At 38.5% G+C, this 25,855-nt stretch overlaps 1 protein-coding gene across 1 annotated transcript; it reads left to right on the top strand.

Moving 5' to 3' along the window:
- The first annotated feature begins 1,371 nt into the window (after positions 1–1,371).
- SPINK6 (serine peptidase inhibitor Kazal type 6) lies at positions 1,372–16,812 on the top strand. Its single transcript, XM_079702098.1, has 4 exons — positions 1,372–1,495; positions 4,478–4,500; positions 14,576–14,691; positions 16,583–16,812. The coding sequence occupies exons 1-4, from the start codon at positions 1,438–1,440 to the stop codon at positions 16,626–16,628; spliced, it is 243 nt and encodes an 80-aa protein (XP_079558224.1). The 5' UTR covers positions 1,372–1,437; the 3' UTR covers positions 16,629–16,812.
- Positions 16,813–25,855: the final 9,043 nt, after the last annotated feature.

The raw sequence follows: 25,855 nt of genomic DNA, 5'->3' as shown, positions 1-25,855 counted from the left end.
ACATACTTTTCCTTCCCAATCCTATCTATACTCCTCTCTCCTCTATCATTTAAGTTCAAGTCTTTAAAAATTGTCAGGGAGGCAATGAAAAGAAAATAATTCTCGTTTTTATCACAGTCATGCTTCAGTTCTGAATAAACAGTAATATCTTATTTGATTATCAATTCAGTGAAATATAGTCACCATTTTCAAAGACAGAAAATTCATCCTAAATATTGAGATGAATCAAAGTAAAATTCCTAAAAATATGTAACTTCCAAATGGAAAACAAATATCCTGAAATAAAGGGAATAATAGCTGAACTTTCTATATATTTTCTTAAAGTGACTGTTTTAAAAGGAAACCAAATATTTAGATATATAACTTCTAAGTTAGTTATTTATACAATGCATTAATCACTTGTGTTTAAATTGGGCACATTTTTCATAGTTTTCCCATACTCAAAATTGTTATATTTTTCTTCATGATATTTTTAGTAGCAGTTTGTGCTTTGAGACAGACTTTCTCATAGTTTATCACTATAACCATTGTGGGGGTTTTTGTTGTTGTTCCCTTAAAGAAAGGTTTGGCATCCCACTCTTTGACCTGTCTAGCAATTAAATTGGCCATGACAGTAGGATTCATCCAACTTTGTATGAAAAGTATATTTTCAAGTAGTCAAAACATAAAGAGATTTATTATGACTATTTTTTTTACTTTTCAGAAAATGGGGAAATATTAAATATTCCACATTTCAAATATTCCTCAGTTCAGTAACTGTTAAAAATATTTTTTACAAATTAAAAAAAGATACATTGACTCCCTTGTTCATTTTGACTCAAAATTGAATATTTTAAAACATAACAATCAGATTTCTGCCCAGAAAATGATTTTGCTGATACAGTTCTGGTGACAGTGTAGACTACCTACCTCTTTCAGGTACACCTTAGATGACGTGGACTCTGAAAATCCAAGTTACACCCAAGATTCCATTCCCCTGTGGCTACTCATCTGGATCACAGACATGTAGGACCTGTATGAAAGAGACGTAGCACCAAGTGGGACTCCACCAGTGAGCCAGTCATTCATTTCATGCAGCAAAACCTGAGAGGGAAGAGCAAGGAGGATGTATTGGCTATTAGGAAAGCCCAGATTAGTGGCAGAAAATGACATCCTCTAATAATAAGATCTAAAGTATGACTCATACAATTGTCCTAATTTTTAAGATTGATGGGAAGCATAAAGCATTTCTTTAAGTTGGTGACAGGTTCCAATAAATGCCTATGTAGTATTGCATATGGTTTTAGAATGTGAGTTTATAAAGAAGGTGGAGATCCCAGCTCCCTTCATCATGTCTATATATATGTCTGAGTGTGTGTTTTAGAGCTCTGGGGAGTGTCCTGACAGAGAACCTGAACTGGACAAAGCAGCCTTAATCTGAGTGAGCTAACCAACACCATGAAAATATCAGGTGTCCTTCTGCTCCTCTCTCTGGCTCTTTTCTGCTTTTATTCAGGTGAGTTGTGTGGTTTTTTTTTCCCTTAAAATTAAAATCCAATACTTATACTAAACTGGAAATGACAAATGAATTTGTCCACCATATTTCAAAATCCTAACAATTTTTATATAAAAGACCAATTCTGAGAGATCATCATAATGACTGTGATAATGAAAATGGTGATTGTAATAATTACAGAAATAACTTTCATTTGTTGAGCATATACTATATTCTAGGCATGTACTCAGGGCTTTGATGCATTATCTCCAATACACATAGCAAGGTATTCATATCCAAATTCCATATATAAGGAAATTGTGGCACAAACAGTTAAGAAAATTGCAAGGACTCGTAACTAGTAAGCAGAATTTGGAATTTGAATCCGGGTCTTTAGACATCACAGATGATGTCTGTTCCATAGAAATAGTATGGAGAATGGATACTTATTTTAAATATTAGCTTGGCTTTCCAAGACAAGGGAAAGCTTTCCAGTTCTCATTATTCTTCTAACTAGGACTCAACTGAAATTGAAACAAGCAGAAAACAGGTAACTCAATTGGAGAATCCTTCAGAAAAAAGTTATTGAACCTTAGAATTCAGAAACATATATGCTATTGGTGAACTAAACAATTCTTCAAGTAGGGGAGTATCTTTGGCCAGCTAAATGAGCAATAGTCATATATTCTATGAATTCAGATTGTTCAAAGGACAATTGTACTTCAGTTTGAAGTTTTTCATCACATCATCATCTGTGTGAATGAACAGGGCCATTGCATCTATTTCTTTCCTTCTTTATTATTTACTCTATGCTATTGTAGTGGGCAAAATATACACTAGAGTCTCTGGACCCAAAACCTAGGCCCATCTCATCTACCAATATCCTGTGTCAACCAGAGAAACAGCTCAACTCTCTGAGAGATTCTCTCATTTTTAGAATCCTAGACATGAGACTGAGTCCTGGGACCTTTCAGGTCTGGTGTATCATTTTCTGTGACAAAAGTAGTTGAATTTTGCTGCTATCAGAAATTTAAATGCCCAAACATGTAAAAACAACAATTTTTCAATGAGATTGAGCAGGTGAAGAAGTCATTGTTCATGGGAAACTGGTCATATTTTCATAAACAAATCCATTCAGAAATATGAAAAAAATGGATAAACGATTTCTGTGATATTATGTAGTAAGTTTGACTACTAAAGCCAAGTAACTCGAATAAGTGGCTCAGTCAACTGCTGAGATGACATAAAAACAGATTTGACTACATTAAAATCTACTTGCAAAGACTGACTCACAAATCAACTGATAATCCTCTTATTGCTTCTCTTTAGAAAGGCTAATTGATCTATTTAATTGGACCTGGTTGACTAATACAAACAAATACTATCGATAATACTAAAACAGGGCCCTTGATAGACATGTTGGCATTTGGGAATGCATAGTGCCCAAGAGCCTTAATGTTGAGACCAAGAGAAATGAATTTCAGTCCTGGCATTTCCATTTTATAGCTGTGTGACCTTTCTGAGTCTCATTTTCCTCATCTGTAAAATGGGAATATAAAAGGACTAGCCCTAAATAGGGAAGTAAATGAGAAAATGCATGTAAAGTGCTTAACATAGTGGATGGAACATATTAAGTGTTCAAAAAATGTCTATTGATATTACTATTACTAAGTTTTAATAACAAGAGTACTAGTTGGACTCAGGCATTGTTATTTAAGCTTGCTTCCACTTTGACATTTCATACATATAAGACGTTGGGCAAAATCTCTCCTCTTCTGATCAAAGATCCGTACAGCTGAGAAATGACTGAATATTGTAACAATGAGTCTTCCCTGGTTATAAAAATCACTTGGAGTGGTTACAGAACTATAGACTTCCAGACCGTATTTGGTCTTATATAATGGAATTTTTCAAGTGGTTGTCCTGGGAATCTGTATTTTTTTTTTTTTTTTTTTTGCGTGGTACGCGGGCCTCTCACTGTTGTGGCCTCTCCCGTTGCGGAGCACAGGCTCCGGACGCGCAGGCTCAGCGGCCATGGCTCACAGGCCCAGCCGCTCCGCGGCATGTGGGATCTTCCCAGACCAGGGCATGAACCCGCGTCCCCTGCATCAGCAGGTGGACTCTCAACCACTGCACCACCAGGGAAGCCCAGAATCTGTATTTTTAATAATCAGTCACACCATTGCAATAAGGTTGGTAATCACTACAGTAGATGAGCATTAAGTTTTTTTCAAATTTAAAAGCTTTGTTCTCTCCTTATCCTTATCAAAATTCAGCAGCTGGTACCAGGATTGAAGCTAAGACTTTTATTATTTCAGGATTTTAAACTACCGTGCTAATTAGCCACAACCTAAAATCACACATACAATTATAAAGATGCAAGACTGTATTTATGGACTTTTTCTGTTTCGGGAATTTAGAGAGATGTAGCAGGAAAAATGAGTCACAGCAAAGAAAATGAGTTTGTCCTTGCCAGTCTAAATTTGGGCCAAGTCTTCAAAGCTGAGTATAGAAAGCAGAAGAACAATTTAGGGCTCAAAGAACAAACATCAAACCCAATCCCTTCCCTCAACTGCCTGTGACAAAGTCTTTGGGGAGGGACCAAAAGCACTGAAATTTGGAATGGCAGAGTTAGAGGAAACTTTCCAACCCAACTTCTCCAAAGTGATGCCAGAAATGATAAAATCATTCCCACAGTAAATTAGTGACTGGGCCAAGATGGTAACATGAATCTCCAGATCCTTAGACTATTTCTCTCACCCCACCCCAACCTCCAAGAAATATTACCTCATCACAGTCCACATCCACATATCACTTTCCAAGTTTCTACTGTTCCCTAAGAGAAGAGCATGTATAAAAGAAAATAACCAAGCCATGACTTGTTGAGATGTCCAAGAACCAAGAACAAGTATCATCCTAGGCTTGGGGATTTCCTAATTTTGCAAATCCCACTTTTTGCATATTCAGAAATTACAGTGTTTGGATTTTATGCTTTTTTTTCAGGTGTCTTCAGTCAAGGAGTTCAGGTCAGTACATAATTTTATTTATCCTTCAGACCTGAGTGGTTCTTGGCTGGTACTCCCTGACCAAAGAGGTTGTCTATGGGTAAAAGAGCAAAGAAATGGACAAGCAGGCCAGATGAAGAAAACAGCAGAAGTACTTAGTTTTCTAACTACAATATCTTTATGAGAATACTGTTTTCAGTTTAAAAGAACCTAAACACCCACTCCCAGATTTTGTTAAAGTAAAATGAATATAAATAAAAATAGAATGAACTTGTGGTAACATTCATGCTCTTTCACTGATTTCACTGTGTGATCTTAGGCAAGTTACTCAGCTTTTCTGAGCTACAATTTCCACAGCTATAGAAAAGGGATATTATTTACCTCATAGAATTGGACTTAAATTACATAAACTATGTGGGAGCATTTGGTAAATTATGCATAGTTACAAAAACTATGAAAGGATTAGTTATTGATCAATAATTAACAGCTCCTGAAAGAGTTAGGACAGAGGTTATTATATTCTTTTTAGAAGTAAGGCAACCAAGAGTTGACAGAAAACTTCTTTAGTGCTTTGTACTGAGTATACACAAACTGATCAATCAAACTTAAATACAACTTGGGTTAAAAATTGGAATGGGCACAAATTATCTTTGTTGTTTGGCTGATTTTTTCCAAATTAATCCACCAACATTTTTCCAGTTTTCTTGTTCTATCAAAAAGGCAACAGAAACGAGGTATTTGCTCTGCCAATAGCATCCCATGTCCATACTGAACATTAATATTTGACTTGGCACTGGTTGTTGTTTGCCTTGCTGTGCCCAAGAAACCTTGGCATCAGAAGTTTCCAGACACTACTGCCAACTAATTGGAGTTGGCAAAGAAGTTGAAAAATATTTTCCAACCCTAATATACCTACTACATTGCATAAGACTTTTTTTTTTCAAATTTTAGCATCTCAGAAATTGGAATGTATCTTACAATGAAAGACATCTTACAATTAATTGCCTCTGTGAGTGTGTGTGTGCATGCACCTGTGTGTGTCTAATGCATGCACACGTGTGTTTGTACTAGTATACATAATTGTATATTTTTAAATTGATTTCTTATGTTTAAATACATATGGTAGCACAGCCTGTGCTAAATATCCAAACAAAGAAACATGAAAAGGACATGAGATCCAGCCAATACATTTTATATCCCATTAGGTAGTAAAATATGATTAAGACCATTACACATAGGTTTTTAAAATATGGAATTTAATCCTGATTTTCTCATTAACACACAAGTCACTTCCCTTCTTTGGGCTCTCATTTCCCAGATTGTTAATGTTTCCCAGATTTTTAGTGGTTCTTAAAGTTCATTTAAAATAATCTATCTGCTTGCTTTAGGATCTCTGGGGATGCTTACTAAATATTAATATGTAGATCCTCAGGGACCATGCCAGACTTACTGAATAATAATCCCAGGTGGGAGGTTTTGAATCTGCGTTCTAAGAATCTAGTGCTGGGATGCACTGACTTTGGAGTGCTCAAGTATGTTGGAGACTATATAGATGAGCTCCAATTTGAAAACTTCCTGCCTGTGTAGTTTGAAGGATGTCTCTTTCCCTTCTCATTGCCTTTGTTTCCACATCTCTAAAATGAAGAGTTGGATTTAATGATCTTTAAAGCCCCTTCTGGCTTAGGTATCTGAATCAGTCTGCATGCCTTGCGAAGAATGCTCTCTTTTCCATTCAAATATAAAGCGCAGGGGGTTCCCTCGTGGCGCAGTGGTTAAGAATCCACTTGCCAATGTAGGGGACATGGGTTCGAGCCCTGGTCCGGGAAGATCCCACATGCCACAGAGCAACTAAGCCCGTGTGCCACAACTACTGAGCCTGCGCTCTATAGCCCACAAGCCACAACTACTGAAGCCCACATGCCTAGAGCCCGTGCTCTGCAACAAGAGAAGCCACCACAATAATAAGCCCGCGTACCGCAACAAAGAGTAGCCCTGCTCGCCGCAACTAGAGAAAGCCCGCACGCAGCAACGAAGACCCAACGCAGCCAAAAATAAATAAATAAATACACAAATATAAAGGGCAAAGAGGGTACCACCTTTAGGATGACATCAAGGCTACCCCTTCTCTTCTGCATGCCTGGAAAGAGGGTGACAGTCCCAAAGCCAGGCAGAAAGAGTTGAAACTAAACTTAGAAGCATGCCTGTCCAAGTTTGATCCAGCCAAGACGAAAGGAAGAATGATTTTTTCCAACACTCAAGTCAATCTTTTCATGCCAAGAAGTCTCTTCATTACGAAGCATCTGATGGGAGATTACAGCTAGCAGTCTAAATTAGAGATTTGTAAAAGTTTCTCATTCTTTCAAAAATATTATTTGAGCTAAACAAAAAGCACGTTCTGAGACTTTTGGAATTCATGGTCCTACAAATTCATGGTCATTTCTCTGTAAATGTAAATGACTAATATGCTAACAACTCCAAGTAGGAACATTAAATAACATAAAATAATAATAAAATAAAAATAACTTAAAAACTACAATTTACCATCACCACCCTTCATTACAGAAATTGTAGTGTAATAACAAATGCTTGAAAGTCATAATCTCAGAATAAGGATAGTCCTTTAACCTGGATAAATTTTGCTTTTAGAATCACTTACTATACTATGTTTATTTTTCTTAGTTCCCCTATCAGGCTGTGTATTTGGGAACCATATACTTAAAGAGATGTTTAAATGAATATTTTTGATTGGAATTAACAAACCTCTCAAAAACAATAATTGGCAACCATTTTCTTTTACAATAATTTTGGGGATATCTAAGTTCAGTTTTATTTGTATTTTAAGATAAATATATGGTCAATTTTAATAGTAAAACAATGCTCCATGACTAGAATATATTTGGGGCTGTTCATTTTTCCTAATTAGCTTGAATTCACTTATAATTAATATACTGAGAGAATACCAATACAATTTGGAGATGTTAACCAGCCTCTACAACTTAACTACAGAGGAAAACTGAAGCCTCAGAAAGAGGACCTTGCTAAGTCAAGTTCACCAACAGCAGTAAAGCTATGCAGTCAACAACTCAGGACCCCTGACTCCATACTGAGTGAGCTTCCACAGCTCCATGCTACCTATAACCAGCAACAGAAAGCCATTGTGCAGTTCATAGGAAAGTGCTTTGAGCAGTATAATTGTCTAACAAATACACAACAGTGTTCACTAGCCTCATGTCTTAAACAAAGAAGTAATTAAAACAATAGTTTCAAGTAAGATAACCTGTCTCCACATGTTGAAGGAATTCTGAAACTTGAAGGAAGTGGAGGAAAAGAGAGCAGAATTGACTGCAGTGGCTCAGGTCAGAAATGTTGAGGATGGGTATAGGTAGTAAATTTGGAATTAGTGAAGATGCTTAAGATAAAGAAATACATGAAAGACAACACTTGCAAGGGGATAGAAATGGTGATGTTTTAATCTGAGGGTAGGCTGAGGAATCTGAAGAATGGTGCTGTTATGAAAAATGGAAAAATTAGAATGTAAAACTAGTTTGGAGGGAAAAATAAAGAGTTATATTTTGGTCATAAATGAATATTAAGTATGAGTCAGATTGTTGACTAAAGGTGTCTTGTACCTTTCTGACAAACAGAAATTGGAGTTAGAGATTTTGATGAAGACTCAAGAAAAAAAGTCTAGGACTCATTAGCATCATCTGGGAAAACATATGTTCTCAGAGAAAATCAAGTATATAAAATTTTCTTGAAAATGAACATGAATACTCAGGAGGAAACTAGAAAAGACAATAAAAAGGATAGAGAAGAAATAGCTGAAGAACTGGAGTACTGACATATACAGAAATCAGGAAAGAGTTTTGAAAAGATGGGAGTGGTCAAGAGTAGCACATATAAAGAAATCATGAACGTTTTATAAATAGCCAATGGATGTACCCTGAAAGATGTCATTTTTTTAGACCAGTTTTGGTAGTGTGGAAGGAGCGTGAAAACCGGGAAAGTAGAAGCCAAGTCAGGGAGGGGTTAGGAAAACTGGTACAATAAAGAAAGGGATTGATTTAACCACATAGGTAGTAAAAGGAAGAAGAAATGAAGTCCTACATCCTAGGGAAGTGTGTGTGTCTGCAAATTTTCTTTGGCTTTATCTGTAGAATTAAAATATTAAACTAAAATATCAATGATGCTGACTCTTTAGTTGATTTAGTGACCATATAAACTCACTTCACACCCAAGTTAAATGATTTTGTAGTCACTGTTAGCAAAGATGACTAATTTGGGTAACAAAAATGTCACTGCATTCCAAAATATTTTAGAAGGCACAGTTCTTTGAAGAACCATAAGAGGTCAGGCTGATACTAAACACTGGCACCCAATGCCTGGAAGTAGTATCTGAAAGCTGGACATCTAAGGAAATAAATGGAGGCACTTGTTAAATTCAACACCAATCTAAAATTTTTAAAAAACTGTTTTAAGGGCTTCCCTGGTGGCGCAGTGGTTGAGAGTCCGCCTGCCGATGCAGGGGGCGCGGGTTCGTGCCCCGGTCCGGGAAGATCCCACATGCCATGGAGCGGCTGGGCCCGTGGGCCATGGCCGCTGAGCCTGCGCGTCCGGAGCCTGTGCTCCGCAACGGGAGAGGCCACAACAGTGAGAGGCCCGTGTACCGCAAAAAACAAAACAAAACAAACAAACAAAAAACTGTTTTAAGCTAAGTAAATTAGGGTAAGAAATATTGGGCTCAAAATTTCTAGAACGTGATACAATTTACATTATTAGTGCTTATGACAGTAATCTTACACATGACACTTGACACTTTACAAAGTGTTTTCATAGGATTTATCGTTACAACAACCCTAGAAAACAGGCATTACCAGCCCCTTGTTAAAGATGAAGAAATTTAAACTCAGAACACTGAGTGCACAAAGTAATGCAGCTAATAAGTGGGAGAAACAGAATTCAGACTTAGGTTAGTCTAATCCCATCTTCAGGATAATTCCCTAGAATTACAGAGTATTAGGACATTTTAAGTAGGGGGGGTAGGGGTTGTCCTTCAGCTCTCCTAGGTCTCCCAAGTGCCTCATGGAGGACACTTTAAAGGAGAAAAGATAACCCTATTGTCACCCTTTGTCTAGACCTGCTTCAATTTGGACTGAGAAGCCAATTGCTTGGATTCCGTTTAAAGGAGTCTAAAATAAAAATACAAAAGAAGAGAGAAAATTTAAGCAGAGGAATGACACAACACTCCAAAATCAGCCTACTTCTTTTTGGTTCTGAGAGATGTGGGCTCTTTCTAGTCTCAACTTTGATATTCCTCTGCCTCACTCTTTGTCTCACAAAAGGGATTTCTGGCTGGCTCTACAAAGGCATTCTTAACCTCCCCCAACCTCTGGGGCTCTCAGAGAGTGGTCCTTTTCTGCCCCCAGTCACCAAGCTAAAAATTTTCACACAGTGAGTGAAGTGGATCCTTTAGACATAAAGGAGGAAGCATTTGGGCAATAGTTGCTGTTCTCCCACCCAACTGCAGAACTAGGGACCCAGCTTTATTTAAGCTACTCCACCGGAAGAAGTCACAGCTAAATCTTGGGTTATCAAAGCTGGAGCATCATTAGAGTTTATCTAGTCTGACAGTACTTAGCATGTGCTATGAGTTACAGAGCCTTTCAGAATGTGATGAGAGACACAGTTAGGGCAGGCCTACAATGAGCAGCTTATTTTCTACACTCCTCCTCCAGGACTATTTCAAATATTCCACACTGACTTTCTACAGCTCTCAGGTGACCACATTTGATCCTTATAAAAACCCTGGGAATGAGACATGGCAGCTGTGTTTTCTGGTTTTGGGGTTTTCTATAATTTTTTGGTTAAGAAAATTGAGGCGCAGGGCTTCCCTGGTGGCACAGTGGTTGAGAGTCCGCCTGCCGATGCAGGGGACACGGGTTCGTGCCCCAGTCCGGGAAGATTCCCACATGCCGTGGAGCGGCTGGGCCCGTGGGCCATGGCCGCTGAGCCTGCGCGTCCGGAGCCTGTGCTCCACAACGGGAGAGGCCACAACAGTGAGAGGCCCGCGTACCGCAAAAAAAAAAAAAAAAAGAAAAGAAAATTGAGGTGCAGATATTGAGTACTTTGTCCAAGAAAACACAACTGGCCAATGGCAAATGGCAGAACAAGTTCTATAATATGATTCCTGAGCTTACTTCAGGGATCATGAAAGGCCACTGCAATTTACAGGTATGTAGGTTTGTATCTATGTTAAGGAGGTTTGTTCATATACCGTTTGGTTGGTTAGGTTTTTCGCTGAAATCCTTTGCTTTTCCTAGTCTCATTCCCACGGGGCAGTGGAAGTGGCAAGTGGGTTTGGGGAGGTAGCTGGGTTCTAGAAATTCTCAAAGCGAAGACCCTCCCCAAGTGCCACTTCCATATCTGCTTTCTAAAGGACAAAAGGCGCTGCATCACAAGATGAGAGGGCCGGCTGCCAGGGAAAGGTGGCTTAAGGAGGCGTCTCTTTCATGTAAGAGACTTTCTTTTTTTCTTTTCCTTACCTGCCCTGAGAGGCCACCTCCGGTATCTTCCCCATAAGCGTCTTTGCCGTAAACATCTTTGCCCCGGGTGTTTTAGCCATGGGTAACTAATTAGCTGTAAGGCAATTCTGCCGTAAAAGATAAACTAACAGGTTGATCGGATTCGGTTTCCACTGGTAGACAGTTTGGTTTCATTTATCCATTGATTCAGTACTCCAATTTTTATATTACATAAATCTGAGCCCTCATAATAGTCTAGACGGTGAGGGGCACACTGGCAGTCTTAAAATAGTGGATGATAAAAACTACACATATGGGCTCGATAGAAAACATGGTGATAATACTTACTTGACAATATACCAGGAACAAACAACAGTGTAGAAGCTTTTACAAGGCAATTCAAAGCTTAGTTACAAATGTGCATCCTAGTATTTGGAAAACAATACCTCTGTTAATAAAGGCAGAAATTTTAGCAAAAAAGAAACAGTGCGATGCCAAACGAGGAGACGAATCAACCAAAGAAAGATATAATACTATGAACTAAAGACGTTGATGGCAAATGCTTAGGTACAACCCACAAAATTAAATTAGGTATTTGTGCAATATGGCCCTGAATTTGCACACATTTTAAATGAATTCAAACATGCTGTATTTTGCAATGAAGTCTTTTTAATTTTGCTATGAAAAATAAATTTCATTATATCCTCATTAATGTCCCTCTTTTATTTTTAGTAATTTTATCTTTTACAGCAAAATTGCCTTATGGTCAACTAGTTATCAATGAAAGTGTTTGTGGCAAAGATGCTTACAGAAAAGAAGTTTATAGTGAAAATATTTACCTAGAACCTGTAGAGACACACGTATCTCTGACTGAGATGCCCTTTTCTCAGCTTCCGCATTGCCTCTATTTGTCCCACTACGGCATTTACAACACGTTGTGCTGAAATTACCTGTCCCTCTGTTTCCCTAATGCAGATAAGACGGTGAGCTTATTGAGATATTTATAACCGCTTCCTCTTTGTATCACTAGCACCCAGAACTGTGTTTTCAAAATACTATCAATAATTACCCATTAGCTCTTTGTGAAATAAAGGAAAATATCTATGATGATTCTGTGGTTTAAAGAATTTTCTTGACTCAAGCACACAATTGCAAATGTGTATATTAATGACATAAATACAAAATGCATTAGCTTTTGAAAAAAATACATTCTATGGTTTACAATATCCTAAAGATTTTCCAGCTTTTATTTTCTGTCTGGAGACCTAAATAAAAGATTACCCTCCTGGAAGTGGTATGAGAGGATGGAGTGATCTTTAAGAGCAGAGGAGAGAGTGGGCCTGTAGGTAGGACTGTAAGAAGCCTAGGTATCTCCTATCTGACCGTGCGCTAAGAAAATCTCTGGTTAGCACCATACTACCCAATCTTAATAGTACAAGATGTCAAATTTCAACAAAAAGTGCATACGTAAGAGTCTCAGGTACCTTAAATCTGATATATGTGATAATATTTTTAAACTCAGTTACATAGCTCTTTTGCTGGGCATTTTCTCATGCAAACCTTCAGAGGCCTTTATCAGTATATAATGGTTTGCTAATACTTTAAACAAATGGTTCCTGTTACCTCTGCCCATACAGTTCCCTAATAAGGTATTTTAAAAAAGCCTACGTGGCCTGACTATAAGCATGGTCAAGGGTATACCATGACAGTTGGTCTTTATTTCTCTCTATGAGGATGTGTTGGAAATCAACCATAGTATACTGTTGGAAATTCTGGGTCAGCTATGAGGAGTATGTTCAAGCACTGGTCTCAATGCTTCTGGTTGTGTGGCACTGGTAAGCCACTTAATTTCCTGAGGATCAATTATACATATTGGCTAGGGCTTCCCTGGTGGCACAGTAGTTAGGAATCCGCCTGCCAATGCAGGGGACATGGGTTTGAGCCCTGGTCCGGGAAGATCCCACATTGCTGTGGAGCAACGGAGCCCGTGCACCACAACTACTGAGCCTGCGCTCTAGAGCCCGCGAGCCACAACTGCTGAGCCCACGTGCGACAACTACTGAGGCCTGCACGCCTACAGCCCTTGCTCTGCAACAAGAGAAGCCACTGCAATGAGAAGTCCATGCACCGCAACAAAGAGTAGCCCCCACTCGCTGCAACTAGAGAAAGCCCGTGTGCAGCAATGAAGACCCAATGCAGCCAAAAATAAATAATAAATAAATAAATAAATAATTTTAAAAAATTATACATATTAGCTAATATGTATAATATTGTTCAGTGTGCATCTCAGGGTTATTGTGGGACCACTGAGTTGATCCATATGAGAATAGTTTGGAGATTATGAAGCAATTAATAAACATAAGACAGTATTATTTTAATGGAACTGTGATGGGGTAAAGAATGGTCCCTTTATTCACGTTTAAATGTCACTTCATTCAACATAGCTGCCATCTGAAGGAGTTCAGTTCTACCTACTGCATATTGCCTGTACCCTGGAATAAAATGGCTCAAATATTATTTGCACGCCAGCTATTGACTCAACTGACACTGAATTGAAAAGAATCTTAAAACTTCAGACTACTTCTGAGAGACCACTAGAACCGAGGGGATATATTAGTAGCATAAGCTCTATCATTCCTTCTATAGAGCCCTTGATATTAATCAGTCATAGCGTGTGTTCTCACCAAGGCTTGATGCAACCTCAGAATCCTTCAAAACAGAGCAGTTTAGGTTAGCCATTACTCAGTTATTGTAGTAGGCACAAAAGTTCAAATTCTACAAACACACTCTGGGACAGAGTAAATTAACATAATGACATTGAAATTTTGTTTTCAAGAGTTAATAAATGGATGTAGCAGCCACAGGGAAAACTAACAAGCTAACAGATAACATCTGAGAGCTCCTAGCATTGATCTTTAAAGCAATGCAGAGGGCTTCCCTGGTGGCACAGTGGTTGGGAGTCCGCCTGCCGATGCAGGGGACACGGGTTTGTGCCCTGGTCTGGGAGGATTCCACATGCCACAGAGTGGCTAGGCCCATGAGCCATGGCCGTTGAGCCTGCGCGTCTGGAGCCTGTGCTCCGCAACAGGAGAGGCCACAGCAGTGAGAGGCCCGCGTACCGCAAAAAAAAAAAAAAAAAAAAAAAACTGAATTAAAAAAAAGCAATGCAGAAGGAGTGCTACTGGAGTTACATTAATACAGTTTAAAAAAAAATGCCATTTAAAGACCAAAATCTACTCTTAGTTGGAACAATTTAGTGTTGGAGCAAAAAGTCATACCTATAGCATTTGCCTTACTCCTTCTGTAATAAGTAAACATCTGGCTTACATCATTATCTTACTCCTGAATACAGTAATTATAGCCATGTATCTCCTATTTCTTAAAAAGTCTTAATTATGTTTAATATATTCTAGTTAGAAAAGGAAAGTGATTTCCTATTTCAGGAAACTTTACATCACAACTACATACAATACTATAGAAGTAATTCTAAGTTTGCTGTCCAAAGCTTCTGTCCTGAGGGACAGTCCCTTAGAAAGAATGCACTAATATCAATGTCAGTGTGTTTACTTTGCTAGATTGACTGTGGTGAGTTCCAGGACCCCAAGGTCCACTGCACTCGAGAATCTAATCCCCACTGTGGTTCTGATGGCCGGACATATGCCAATAAATGTACCTTCTGTAAGGCAGTGGTGTAAGTATCATACTCACTAAAACTTCCTTGCAAACACAAACTTCCAGAATAAGACTATGGCACTTTCCTTGAGATATTCTAGAAAGTTCTACTCATACCCACCCATAGAAACTGAAGAAATAAGCTGCAGGCAAATGGCTTGAAAACATATGGGTCTGTGACACAAATGAACCTATCTGTGAAACAGGAATAGAATCACAGACATAGAGAATAGACTGGTGGTTGCCAAGGGGGAGGGGGTGGGAGAGATTTGGATTGGGAGTTTGGGATTAGCACATGTAAGCTAGTATATATAGAATGTATAAACAACAAGGTCCTACTATATAGCACAGGGAACTCTAGTCAATATCCTGTGATAAACCATAATTTAAAAGAATATGAAAAAGAATGTATGTATATGTATAACTGAGTCACTTTGCTGTACAGCAGTAATTAACACAACACTAAATCAACTATACTTCAATTAAAAATTAAAAAAAAAGAAAACATATGGGTCAAAAACAAACCAAAAAAATTATCTAAATTATTTGAAAACATAAACAGTTAGTTTACTTTGTTATTATTAAATTTGACTCAGGAAAATTATTTTAAAAATTTATACATCTTTAAGAATTTTTACACAGCTTCTTATTTTTTCCTTTATTTTTAATTAAAATTTCAATAATTTTCATTCAGTTATGTTTGTTGTTATTATTAATAATTTTGGAAAAGATGAAAGAAATTTTTTAAAGTGCAGTCGAGTTTGAAAATTCATCAAAATCAAAAACATGAAAAACTTGTAAGAAAATTTATCAAGAAAAATATTACTTTAACCAAATTACTTTCAGACATTTTATTTTATTACAAATTATATGTTGCTAAGGCACCAAGTCCCATTCATTCTTCTCTTTTAGTCTGATGAAAAGAGCCTTTCAATAAAGAATAGAGAAGAGGATTATCCCTTATTATCCAGACATTCAAACTTACAGACAGTATACTAGGAAGATCCTATCAAGGGCCAATATTTATTGAATTTACATGTTTCCAAGAAAGAACAGGTGCTGTAGATTTTAGCCAACTGACTGTGAGATTCCTGATTAAATTAATTTATAATTAATATAAATTTATTCAATCAGTCAATCAATCTTTTGGTCTGATTGCTCTAAAAGAAAGGGGGTTTAACCCAGATAAAAGTTTAACCCAGATAAGTTACCTCACTTCCTCTATCACTGTCATCATTTTCTTGTATTAGAGTTTCTTCTATGAATGCCTTAATTTCTGTCAATTTAGCCATAAAATTCCTAAGCACAGGGATTATATAAATCCCTATCAATAATAACAGGGCTAAGCACATAGAATGATATAAATAAATAATGAATCAATGCATAGTACATGTGTGCCTATATTTCTATATAACATATCTGAAAAATCAATACCAAAATCTTCCCAGGAAAAGTGCAGTAGGGTAAGGTGAGATTTGATTTAATGGTCCCATATTGCTGAGAAGGCCTGATATATGTCTGCTATAAAATGCCAAATGCCTGAATATTTGGTTCAACTTCTTACATCTTCTATCAGGTTAGAACTATGACAGTATAGTCTCCTTGCCATTATATCTCCTGTCACTTTTACCTTTTCTAGTTGTATACATATTTATTCTCAGATAATGAACAGTTAAAACCAAAAAGTCTAAACCCTAGTAAAACTCTGAAGTTTGTTAAGATTCAGGCTTTCTGCAATTAGGCAGATGTTACCTCTGAGTGCATTTAAATAACCCCTGCCTAATCACAGACATGGATACCTGTAAAGCAAATGATTACATGGACTATGACAGAGTTAAACCTTTTTCCAACCTCTGTGAGGGATACTAATGATATTGCACTGAGCATTCATTTGTCTTTCTTTTTTGTAGGAAAAGTGGTGGGAAGCTCAACCTAAAGCACTATGGAAAATGCTGAATCAGAACAAGTGTTTTCTGCTGACTTGCCAGCTCCCTCATCCTTCTTTTCTTGCCTCTGCTCTTACTTTTCTCTAGTGAATCCCTTCAATTTATAAAGACACACCTTCTACTCTACCTTGAGCCTGGGGAGTTCAATATATATTTCCCTTGATTCGCTTGTCAATAAAGTAAATTCTGTAGAAGTACTGTTCGTGTTTTTACTTTGTGATCAAGAAAACAAAAAGATACAATACGGAATATTGACCTGGCGTAAACCTGGATAAAAAGACCTGTTTTTCTGATCAAAATCAACCATGCAGTCACTGTGGGATCTTAGGAAAATCCCTTCTCCCTCTCTTATTCTTGGAATTTCAATGTGAATAATGAAGGATTTTTAACAAAATGACCATATGTTTATAATTATTTTACAATATCTACCATTTAAGTCATAGATCATGAATTATAGGTTCTTCCCAATTTCAGGAAGAGTATTTTATATAAAAATAAAACATTTATCCGCTCTGGACCATAGTTTGCTTATCTCTATGGAATGATGGATTACATTACTACGTAATAGACATTACATAAAGACACGATTTGGTTTCCCAGCAACATTGAAGGGTCTAACAGTTAGAAAGAAGTGAATATATATTCAATGAATAATGAATAGATGCAAAGTTTCTGAAAGTGTGCACATTAAAGAATGTAGTTAATTGATCTTAATCATGGAATGAGAGAACTGGATGAAATGTGAGAAATCTTAAGGTCCAGAGAAAGTTTACTTATACTGCCAAAGAAAAAAGCTCCAGTTAGTAGAAAAGTCAAGGTTAATACATAGCTCTTTGGGCTTCCCTGGTGGCACAGTGGTTGGGAGTCTGCAGGCCGATGCAGGGGGCACGGGCTCGTGCTCCAGTCCGGGAGGATCCCACATGCCGTGGAGCGGCTGGGCCCGTGAGCCATGGCCGCTGGGCCTGCGCATCCGGAGCCTGTGCTCCACAACGGGAGAGGCCACAGCAGTGAGAGGCCCGCGTACCGAAAAAAAAAAAAAAAAAAAAAAATAGCTCTTTTGATAATTAGCTCAGTCTCCACGTAGCTGGCTCAATCCTAGGTAAACAAGTTGAATATACAAGTATCTCATTCTTAGCCATCCAGTTGGAAGTATTGAAAAATCTCCCTTTGAGTACTCTAATTCAGTAAAGCATGTATTTACAAATAACATCTTCCTGGGTGAACTCACACAGAAGACCTCTCTAGATGCATTTTCTAGTGATCATCCTTCTGCCAGCAAACATTTACTGGATGCCTACTCTGAAGCAGGCTCTGTTCTCCGTGCTTAGAATCCAGTGATGGACAGGGGTGAGAAAGGAAAAAAAAAATCCCTATCTTAATGAGGTTTACATTCCAAGAAGGGGAAATAGACAAAAACCCCCCATAATAATAACATAGTAATACTTAAGGCCAATTGCAATTTTAAGCCAGATGGTTAGAAGAGTCCTAACTAGGAAGACATGGAGACGAGGGAGTTAGCCAAAAAACTTCTTGTAGAACAGCAAAGGAAGAAGCCAGAACACAGTCCTTAAGGCTGAAGCACACCTAATTTATTCAAGGTTCAGCAAGGAAGCCATGGTGATTTAAGAGGAGTGAGTGTGTGGGCAAATTACAGGTGATAAGGTCAGAGAGGCATGAGCCCAAATCATGAAAGATTTTGTAGTCATTGTTAAGACTTTTTCTTTTATTCTTATGTATAAAAGTGTGTTAACTATAGATATTAAGATCATGTTTCTGTTTGTAAAATCTCAATTATATTTTATGCAAATAGATGTTACCCTTTATGTATATAATTGAAGAGGGCCTAGCCAAACTGGGGGATGCATTTGATATTTAGGTAAAGAGCCTGGGAGTGGATTAGGTCGTGCTAGGGAAAATAAATACCTTCTCCTCTGTCAAGTGTGGCATTTGCACTCTTCCCTTGCTGAAGAAAAATAACCACATAATACATAATTAGGATAAGGTGATTCTAAGAGGGTGGATCTTTGAACTGTACTGACCAGAATGTGAGTCATGACTCTGACATTAGGTATGTGTTTTTGAACACGTCATCTGACTTCTTTGTATTGTGATTTACTCATCTGTAAAATTGGGATACTAGTCTTTACCTCCTAAATGTACTGTGAAAATTAAGAAAATGATGCATGTAAGCACTTAGTCTCTGATATGTAACAAGAGCTCAAACATCAGTAACTTTTATTATTATATTCTGTCCTCAATTTCAGCATTATATTGTCTTTATAAAGCACTTGTCAGGACATCTTTGCTCTTTTTCTCAGTATTTGCATAGTTTTTAAAATGTCTATCTTCTGTTCATTTAACATTTTTGAAAATTCACGAGGTGGTTTTTTTCTGTCAATTTAATCTGTGTACTAAATTCGCTGCTCATTAGAGAAATTAAGCCCTTTTCTCCTCTTTAGTTTCTACTCCCTGAAGTTATTTAGCTACTCAAACATCAACATGTAGAGTGCTGTGTCTATTTTGATAACTGAATCACTTCACATTTTTGGAAGTACTACCTCTCTACGTGGCTCACTCCTCCTTTCTCCTGTTGGAACTTTCACCTCCAGCCAGGCCAGATTCCTGTCAGCTGTCCACACAAAAATTACATTTCTACCACTTCGCCTTCTCCTGCCTGAAATGCCTCTTGTACCACCTTCTGTCACTCTGCCTGCCTTTCTCCCTCATACAAATCTCTTATCTACATCTTAAGACTACTATTTATTTGCAGGCTTATTTCCAGTGCCATAATTGAGTAAGTGAGCAAAATACTATCTCTTGTTTAGTTCTGAGCTAGTCTTTGGGTATGAAAGGGAAGCATATAAAAAGCAAACCACAGAAGACCAACAATTATATGCTTCTTAGAAAGAAGAAGCAAGTCATATATAAAAATCAACACTCAAAATATAGGAGTTTGGGTTCAAGGATGTATACATTTGTCAAACCTCAGTGAATGTACACTAAAGATTTATGCATATCATAGTTTGTGAATTTTACATCAAAAGAAAAGGGTGTAAACATGTAGTGTAGTCTTAGCTATAACATGCATAGTGAAGTTCTCAGAGGGAAGGGTACTGGTATCTGCAATTTACTTTGAATTGCATCAAAGATGGATTAATGAATAGATAAATGGATCAATATGGGATGAAACAAGTGTAGTAAAATACTAATGGTTCAATCTAGAAGGTGGGTTTATAGGGAATCACTGTAAAAGTATCTTAATATTGTTGTATGTTTAAAACTTTTCCTTAAAAGTGTTTTTTAAATGATTTTTTAAAACACACAAACTCTGCCAACAGGAACAGATACTGATGATTCTGTTTATGTTCCTCATTGTTGTGATATCCAGGAAGGAACACAATGTTTAAAGTATAGTTTGTACTCTTCAAAGCATAAAAAAAACTATTTATTTTATCTGAACACCCATATCTATCATTATACCTTCAGATGACAATCGGAACATTGTCAAAACTGGGTCATAATAAACTTATAACCACTAACTATCCTCAGGCATGTTTTGTTTTGTTTTTTTTTCCACACCAACTATTGCCAACTCACGTCCTTCTCAGCTCTTCTCCATTACTGGTTTTTTGAAGTGAAATTCCTTGCAAATATGACATGGTGTGTCAGTGATTAGGCTTAAGTGAAGGGGGCTTGTCTGGGGTTTTTTCTGTGTCAATGTAAAGGTTTCTTGAAGTGGACACACACAAACTCACACACACACACTCTAAAATGAAAAGGGGAACAAGAGGGGAAAAAAAGGCCAGAGAAAATAGTAACTAAGATAAAGACTGAAATAATTCACCACTAATAAGGTTAACCAACTATATACTATTTCCCATGGTCACTGTGATAAGCCCACACACATTATCACATTAAAATTTAGCAATAGTTGTGAAGTTATAGTCACATTTTATAAAAGAGAAGTCTGAGGTAGAGAGATATAAATGATTTGGCCATGATCCTATAGTCAGTGTGTTTCAGAATCTGGATTTACTCAACATGGTTATGCCAACCCCATGTTCCTAAACTACCTTTCACATAATCATAGTAATTTGAGTGACTTGGATATCAGTGTTAAATTAGAGGGATTATATCGTATATATTTGGAGACATCAGAAATGGAAGTAGTCGTAATTCAACAAAGGCTTAAACAAATATGTAAAGAGGGTGGCATACATCTTCCATAATTCCTAATATGTGAACAATTATGTTAATTTTGTGATGGGCCTACAGCTCTAGCCTGAGAAGACCCGGTTCAAAAGGGCTACTAACCCTAAAATAGGCATTTAGTGAAATGTTCCCTGTCTCTCTCAAACTTTCCTTTCTTCTTTCCCAGTGCTGGTATTTGTGACTTTACAGAATTTTGGCTCATTACAGTTCTGCAGTTTGACTTAAGGGGAAATAAGCTGAACAGATTTTTCCTTCTTTAGTTTGAAAAGATTTAGACCTAAACTGACAAAAAATGTGTCCTTGTAGGCCAAGTTTACCTCACTACAGCTACGCTTTAGATTTGATAAGATGTGTATACTAAAGGAATGAACATAAGAAAGCACAATTCCATAAGTTTTGGTATACTGTGTTCCCAATTTCATTTGTCTCAAGTTTTCCCCCCTTCTGATTTCTCCTTTGACCCATTGGTTTTTGGGGAATGTGTTGTTTAATTTCCACATATTTGTGAGTTTTCCAGTTTTCCTCCTATTGATTTCCAGTTCAGTAGTATTGTGATTGTAAAAGATATTTGATATGATTTTAATTTTTGTAAGTTTTTCAAGACTTTTTGTGTGGCCTAACATATGATCTATGCTGGAGAATGTTCTTGGTGCACTTGCGAAGAATGTATATTCTGCTGTTGTTGGATGGAATGTTCTGTTTCATCTGGTCCATCTCGTAGGTCCATCTGGTGTACACTGTAGTTCAAATCAAATGTTTCTTATTGATTTTCTGTCTGGATGATATTTTGTTGAAAGTAGGATACTGAAGTCCTCTACTATTATTATACTGCTCTCTATTTCTCCTTACAGTTCTGCTAAAATTTGCTTTATATATTTAGATGCTCCAATGTTGGGTGCATATACATTTATGATTGTTATATCTTCTTGATGAATTGACCCCTTTATCATTAAATAATGACCTTCTTTATCTCTTGTTAAAACCTTAATGAAAGATATTGAAGAAGACACAAATAAGTGGAAAGATATCCTGTGTTCATGGACTGGAAGAATTAATATTGTTAAAATGTCCATATTACCCAAACTATTCTACAGATTCAATGCACTCTCTATAAAAATTCCAATGGCATTTTTTACAGAAATAGAAAAATTAATCCTAAAATTCATATGGAACCACAAAAGACCCTGAAGGGTTAGAGCAATCTTGAGAAAGAACAAAGCTATAGACCCCACACTACCAGATTTCAAATTTTATAATAAAGCTATAGTAATCAAAGTGGTATGGTACTGGCATAAAAATGGATACATATAGACCAATGAAACAGAATAGAGAACCCAGAAATAAACTCACATGTATATGATCAACTAATCTTCAACAAAGGAACCAAGAATACACAATGGTAAAGGATAGTCTCTTCAATAAATGGTATTGGGAAAACTGGATATCCACATGCAAAAGAATAAAATTGGACACTCATCTAATACCATATACAAAAATCAAGTTGACATGGATTAAAGACTTAAAAACAGTATCCAAAGTTTTAAAACTCCTAGAACAAAGACAGGGAAAAATGTCCTTGACGTTGGCCTTGACAATGTTATTTTGGATATGACACCAAAAGCACAGGCAACAAAAGCAAAAGTAAACAAGTAGGACTACATCACAGTAAAAAAAAAAGTTAACAAAAGTGAAAAGATAGGAATATTACTCAGCCATAAAAAGAAACGAAATTGAGATATTTGTAGTGAGGTGGATGGACTTAGAGTCTGTCATACAGAGTGAAGTAAGTCAGAAAGAGAAAAACAAATACCGTATGCTAACACATATATATGGAATCTAAGAAAAAAAGAAAAAAAAAAAGGTCATGAAGAACCTAGGGGTAAGACGGGAGTAAAGACACAGACCTACTGGACAATGACCTGAGGATATGGGGAAGGGGAACGGTAAGCTGTGACAAAGTGAGACAGTAGCATGTACATATATACACTACCAAACGTAAAATAGATAGCTAGTGGGAAGCAGCCGCATAGCACAGGGAGATCAGCTCAGTGCTTTGTGACCACCTAGAGGGGTGGGATAGGGAGGGTGGGAGAGAGGGAGACGCAAGAGGGAAGAGATATGGGAACATATGTATACGTATAACTGATTCACTTTGTTATAAAGCAGAAACTAACACACCATTGTAAAGCAATTATACTCCAATAAAGATGTTAAAAAAAAGTGAAAAGGTAATCTATAGAATGGTAGAAAATATTTGTAAACCATATATCTGAAAAGAGGTTAACATCTAAAATATATAAGGAGGGCTTCCATGGTAGCACAGTGGTTAAGAATCCACCTGCCAATGCAGGGGACACAGATTTGAGCCCTGGTCCAGGAAGATCCCACATGCCGCGGAGCAACTAAGCCCATGAGCCACAACTACCGAGCCTGTGCTCTAGAGCCCACAAGTCACAACTAATGAAGCCCGTGTGCCACAACTACTGAGGCCTGTGCGCCTAGAGCCCTTGCTCTGCAACAAGAGAAGCCACCGCAATGAGAAGCCTGTGCACTGCAACAAAGAGTAGCCCCAGCTCGCCGCAACTAGAGAAAGCCCACTCACAGCAACGAAGACCCAATGCAGCCAAAAATAAATAAATTTATTTTTAAAAATTAAAAAAATAGGGAAGATGGTGGAAGAGTAAGACGCAGAGATGACCTTCCTCGGCACAGATACACCAGAAATTCATCTACACATGGAACAACTCCTACAGAACACCTACTGAACGCTGGCAGAAGACCTCAGACCCCCCAAAAGGCAAGAAACTCCCCACGTACCTGCGTAGGGCGAAAGAAAAAAGAATAAACAGAGACAAAAGGATAGGGACGGGACCTACACCAGTGGGAGGGAGCCGTGAAGGAGGAAAGGTTTCCACGCACTAGGAAGCCCCTTCGTGGGCGGAGACTGCGGGTGGTGGAGGGGGAAAGCTTCGGAGTAGCAGAGGAGAGCACAGCAACAGGGGTGTGGAGGGCAAAGCAGAGAGATACCCGCACAAAGGATCGGTGCCGACTGGCACTCACCTGCCCGAGAGGCTTGTCTGCTCGCCGCTGGGGCAGGTGGGGCTGGGAGCTGAGGCTCGGGCTTCGGGTCAGAGAGCAGGGAGAGGACTGGGGCTGGCGGCGTGAATATAGCCTGAAGGGGCTAATGCGCCACAGCTAGCCGGGAGGGAGTCCGGGGGAAAAAGTCTGGACCTGCCGAAGAGCAAAGAGGCTTTTCCTTCCCTCTTTGTTTCCTGGTGCGCAAGGAGAGGGGATTAAGAGCGCTGCTTAAAGGAGCTCCAGAGATGCGCGCGAGCCGCGGCTAAAAGCACGGACCCCAAAGAAGGGCGTGGGACGCTGGGGCTGCTGCTGCCGCCGCCCAGAGGCCTGTGTGCGAGCACAGGTCACTGTCCACGCCCCCTTTCCGGGGAGCCTGTGCAGCCCGCCACTGCCGGGGTCCCAGGATCCAGGGACAGCTTCCCCGGGAGAGCGCACGTCACGCCTCGGGCTGGTGCAACGTCACGCCGGCCTCTGCCGCCGCAGGCTCACCCCGCACTCCATACCCCTCCCTCCCCCCGGCCTGATTGAGCCAGAGTCCCCAAAGCGGCTGCTCCTTTAACCCTGTCCTGTCTGAGCGAAAAACAGACGCCCTCCGGCGATCTACACGCAGAGGCGGGGCCAAATCCAAAGCTGAGACCCGGGAGCTGTGAGACTAAAGAAGAGAAAGGGAAATCTCTCCCAGCAGTCTCAGAAGTAGCGGATTAAAGCTCCACAATCAACTTGATGTACCCTGCATCTGTGGAATACATGAATAGACAACGAATCATCCCAGTTTGAGGAAGTGGACTTTGAGAACAAGATTTATGATTTTTTCCCCTTTTCCTCTTTTTGTGAGTGTGCATGTGTATACTTCTGTGTGAGATTTTGTCTGTACAGCTTTGCTTCCACCATTTGTCCTAGTGTTCTATCCATCCGTTGTTTTTTTTCTTTTTAATTTTTTGCTTAATTATTTTAATTTTAATTATTTTATCTTTATTTTATTTTACTTCATCTTCTTTCTTTCTTTCTTTCCTTCCTTCCCTCCTTTAGACAACGAATCATCCCAAATTGAGGAGGTGGACTTTGAGAGCAAGATTTATGATTTTTTTCCCCTTTTCCTCTTTTTGTGAATGTGTATGTGTATGCCTCTGTGTGAGATTTTGTCTGTATAGCTTTGCTTCCACCATTTGTCCCAGGGTTCTATCCGTCTGTTTTTTAAAATTTTTTTAATAATTATTTTTTATTTTAATAACTTATTATATTTTATCATACTATATTTTATTTTACTCTATCTTCTCTTTTTTTCCTACCTTCCCTCCTTCCTTCCTGCCTTTCTTTCTTTCTTCTTTCTTCTTTCTTTCTTCGACTAATTCTTTCTTTCTACTTTCTTTCTCTCTACTTTTTCTCTTTTATTCTGAGCCATGTAGATGAAAGGGTCTTGGTGCAACAGCCAGGAGTCAGTGCTGTGCCTCTGAGGTAGGAGAGCCAACTTCAGGACACTGGTCCACAACTTCAGGACACTGGTCCACAAGAGACCTCCCAGCTCCACATAATATCAAACGGTGAAAATCTCCCAGAGATCTCCATCTCAACACCAGCACCCAGCTTCACTCAACGACCAGCAAGCTACAGTGCTGGACACCCTATGCCAAAAAACTAGCAAGACAGGAACACAACCCCACCCATTAGCAGAGAGGCTGCCTAAGATCATAATAAGGCCATGGACACCCCAAAACACACCACCAGACGTAGACCTGCCCACCAGAAAGACAAGAACCAGCCTCATCCACCAGAACACAGGCACAAGTCCCCTCCACCAGGAAGCATACACAACCCACTGAAACAACCTTAGCCACTGGGGACAGACACCAAAAACAACGGGAACTACAAACCTGCAGCCTGCAAAAAGCAGACCCTAAACAGAGTAAGATAAGCAAAATGAGAAGACAGAAAAACACACAGCAGGTG

The sequence above is a fragment of the Hyperoodon ampullatus genome (assembly GCF_949752795.1).
Source record: "Hyperoodon ampullatus genome assembly, chromosome: 4".
Taxonomy (NCBI): Eukaryota; Metazoa; Chordata; class Mammalia; order Artiodactyla; family Ziphiidae; genus Hyperoodon; species Hyperoodon ampullatus.
This window is presented reverse-complemented; position numbering and strand designations above follow the sequence as displayed.

Coding starts and splice junctions, on each gene's coding strand:
- SPINK6 (XM_079702098.1), top strand. CDS start 1,438: ATGAAAATATCAGGTGTCCTTCTGCTCCTCTCTCTGGCTCTTTTCTGC. Junction 4,501..14,575: donor TCTTCAGTCAAGGAGTTCAG/GTCAGTACATAA, acceptor TTACTTTGCTAG/ATTGACTGTGGTGAGTTCCA. Junction 14,692..16,582: donor ACCTTCTGTAAGGCAGTGGT/GTAAGTATCATA, acceptor TCTTTTTTGTAG/GAAAAGTGGTGGGAAGCTCA.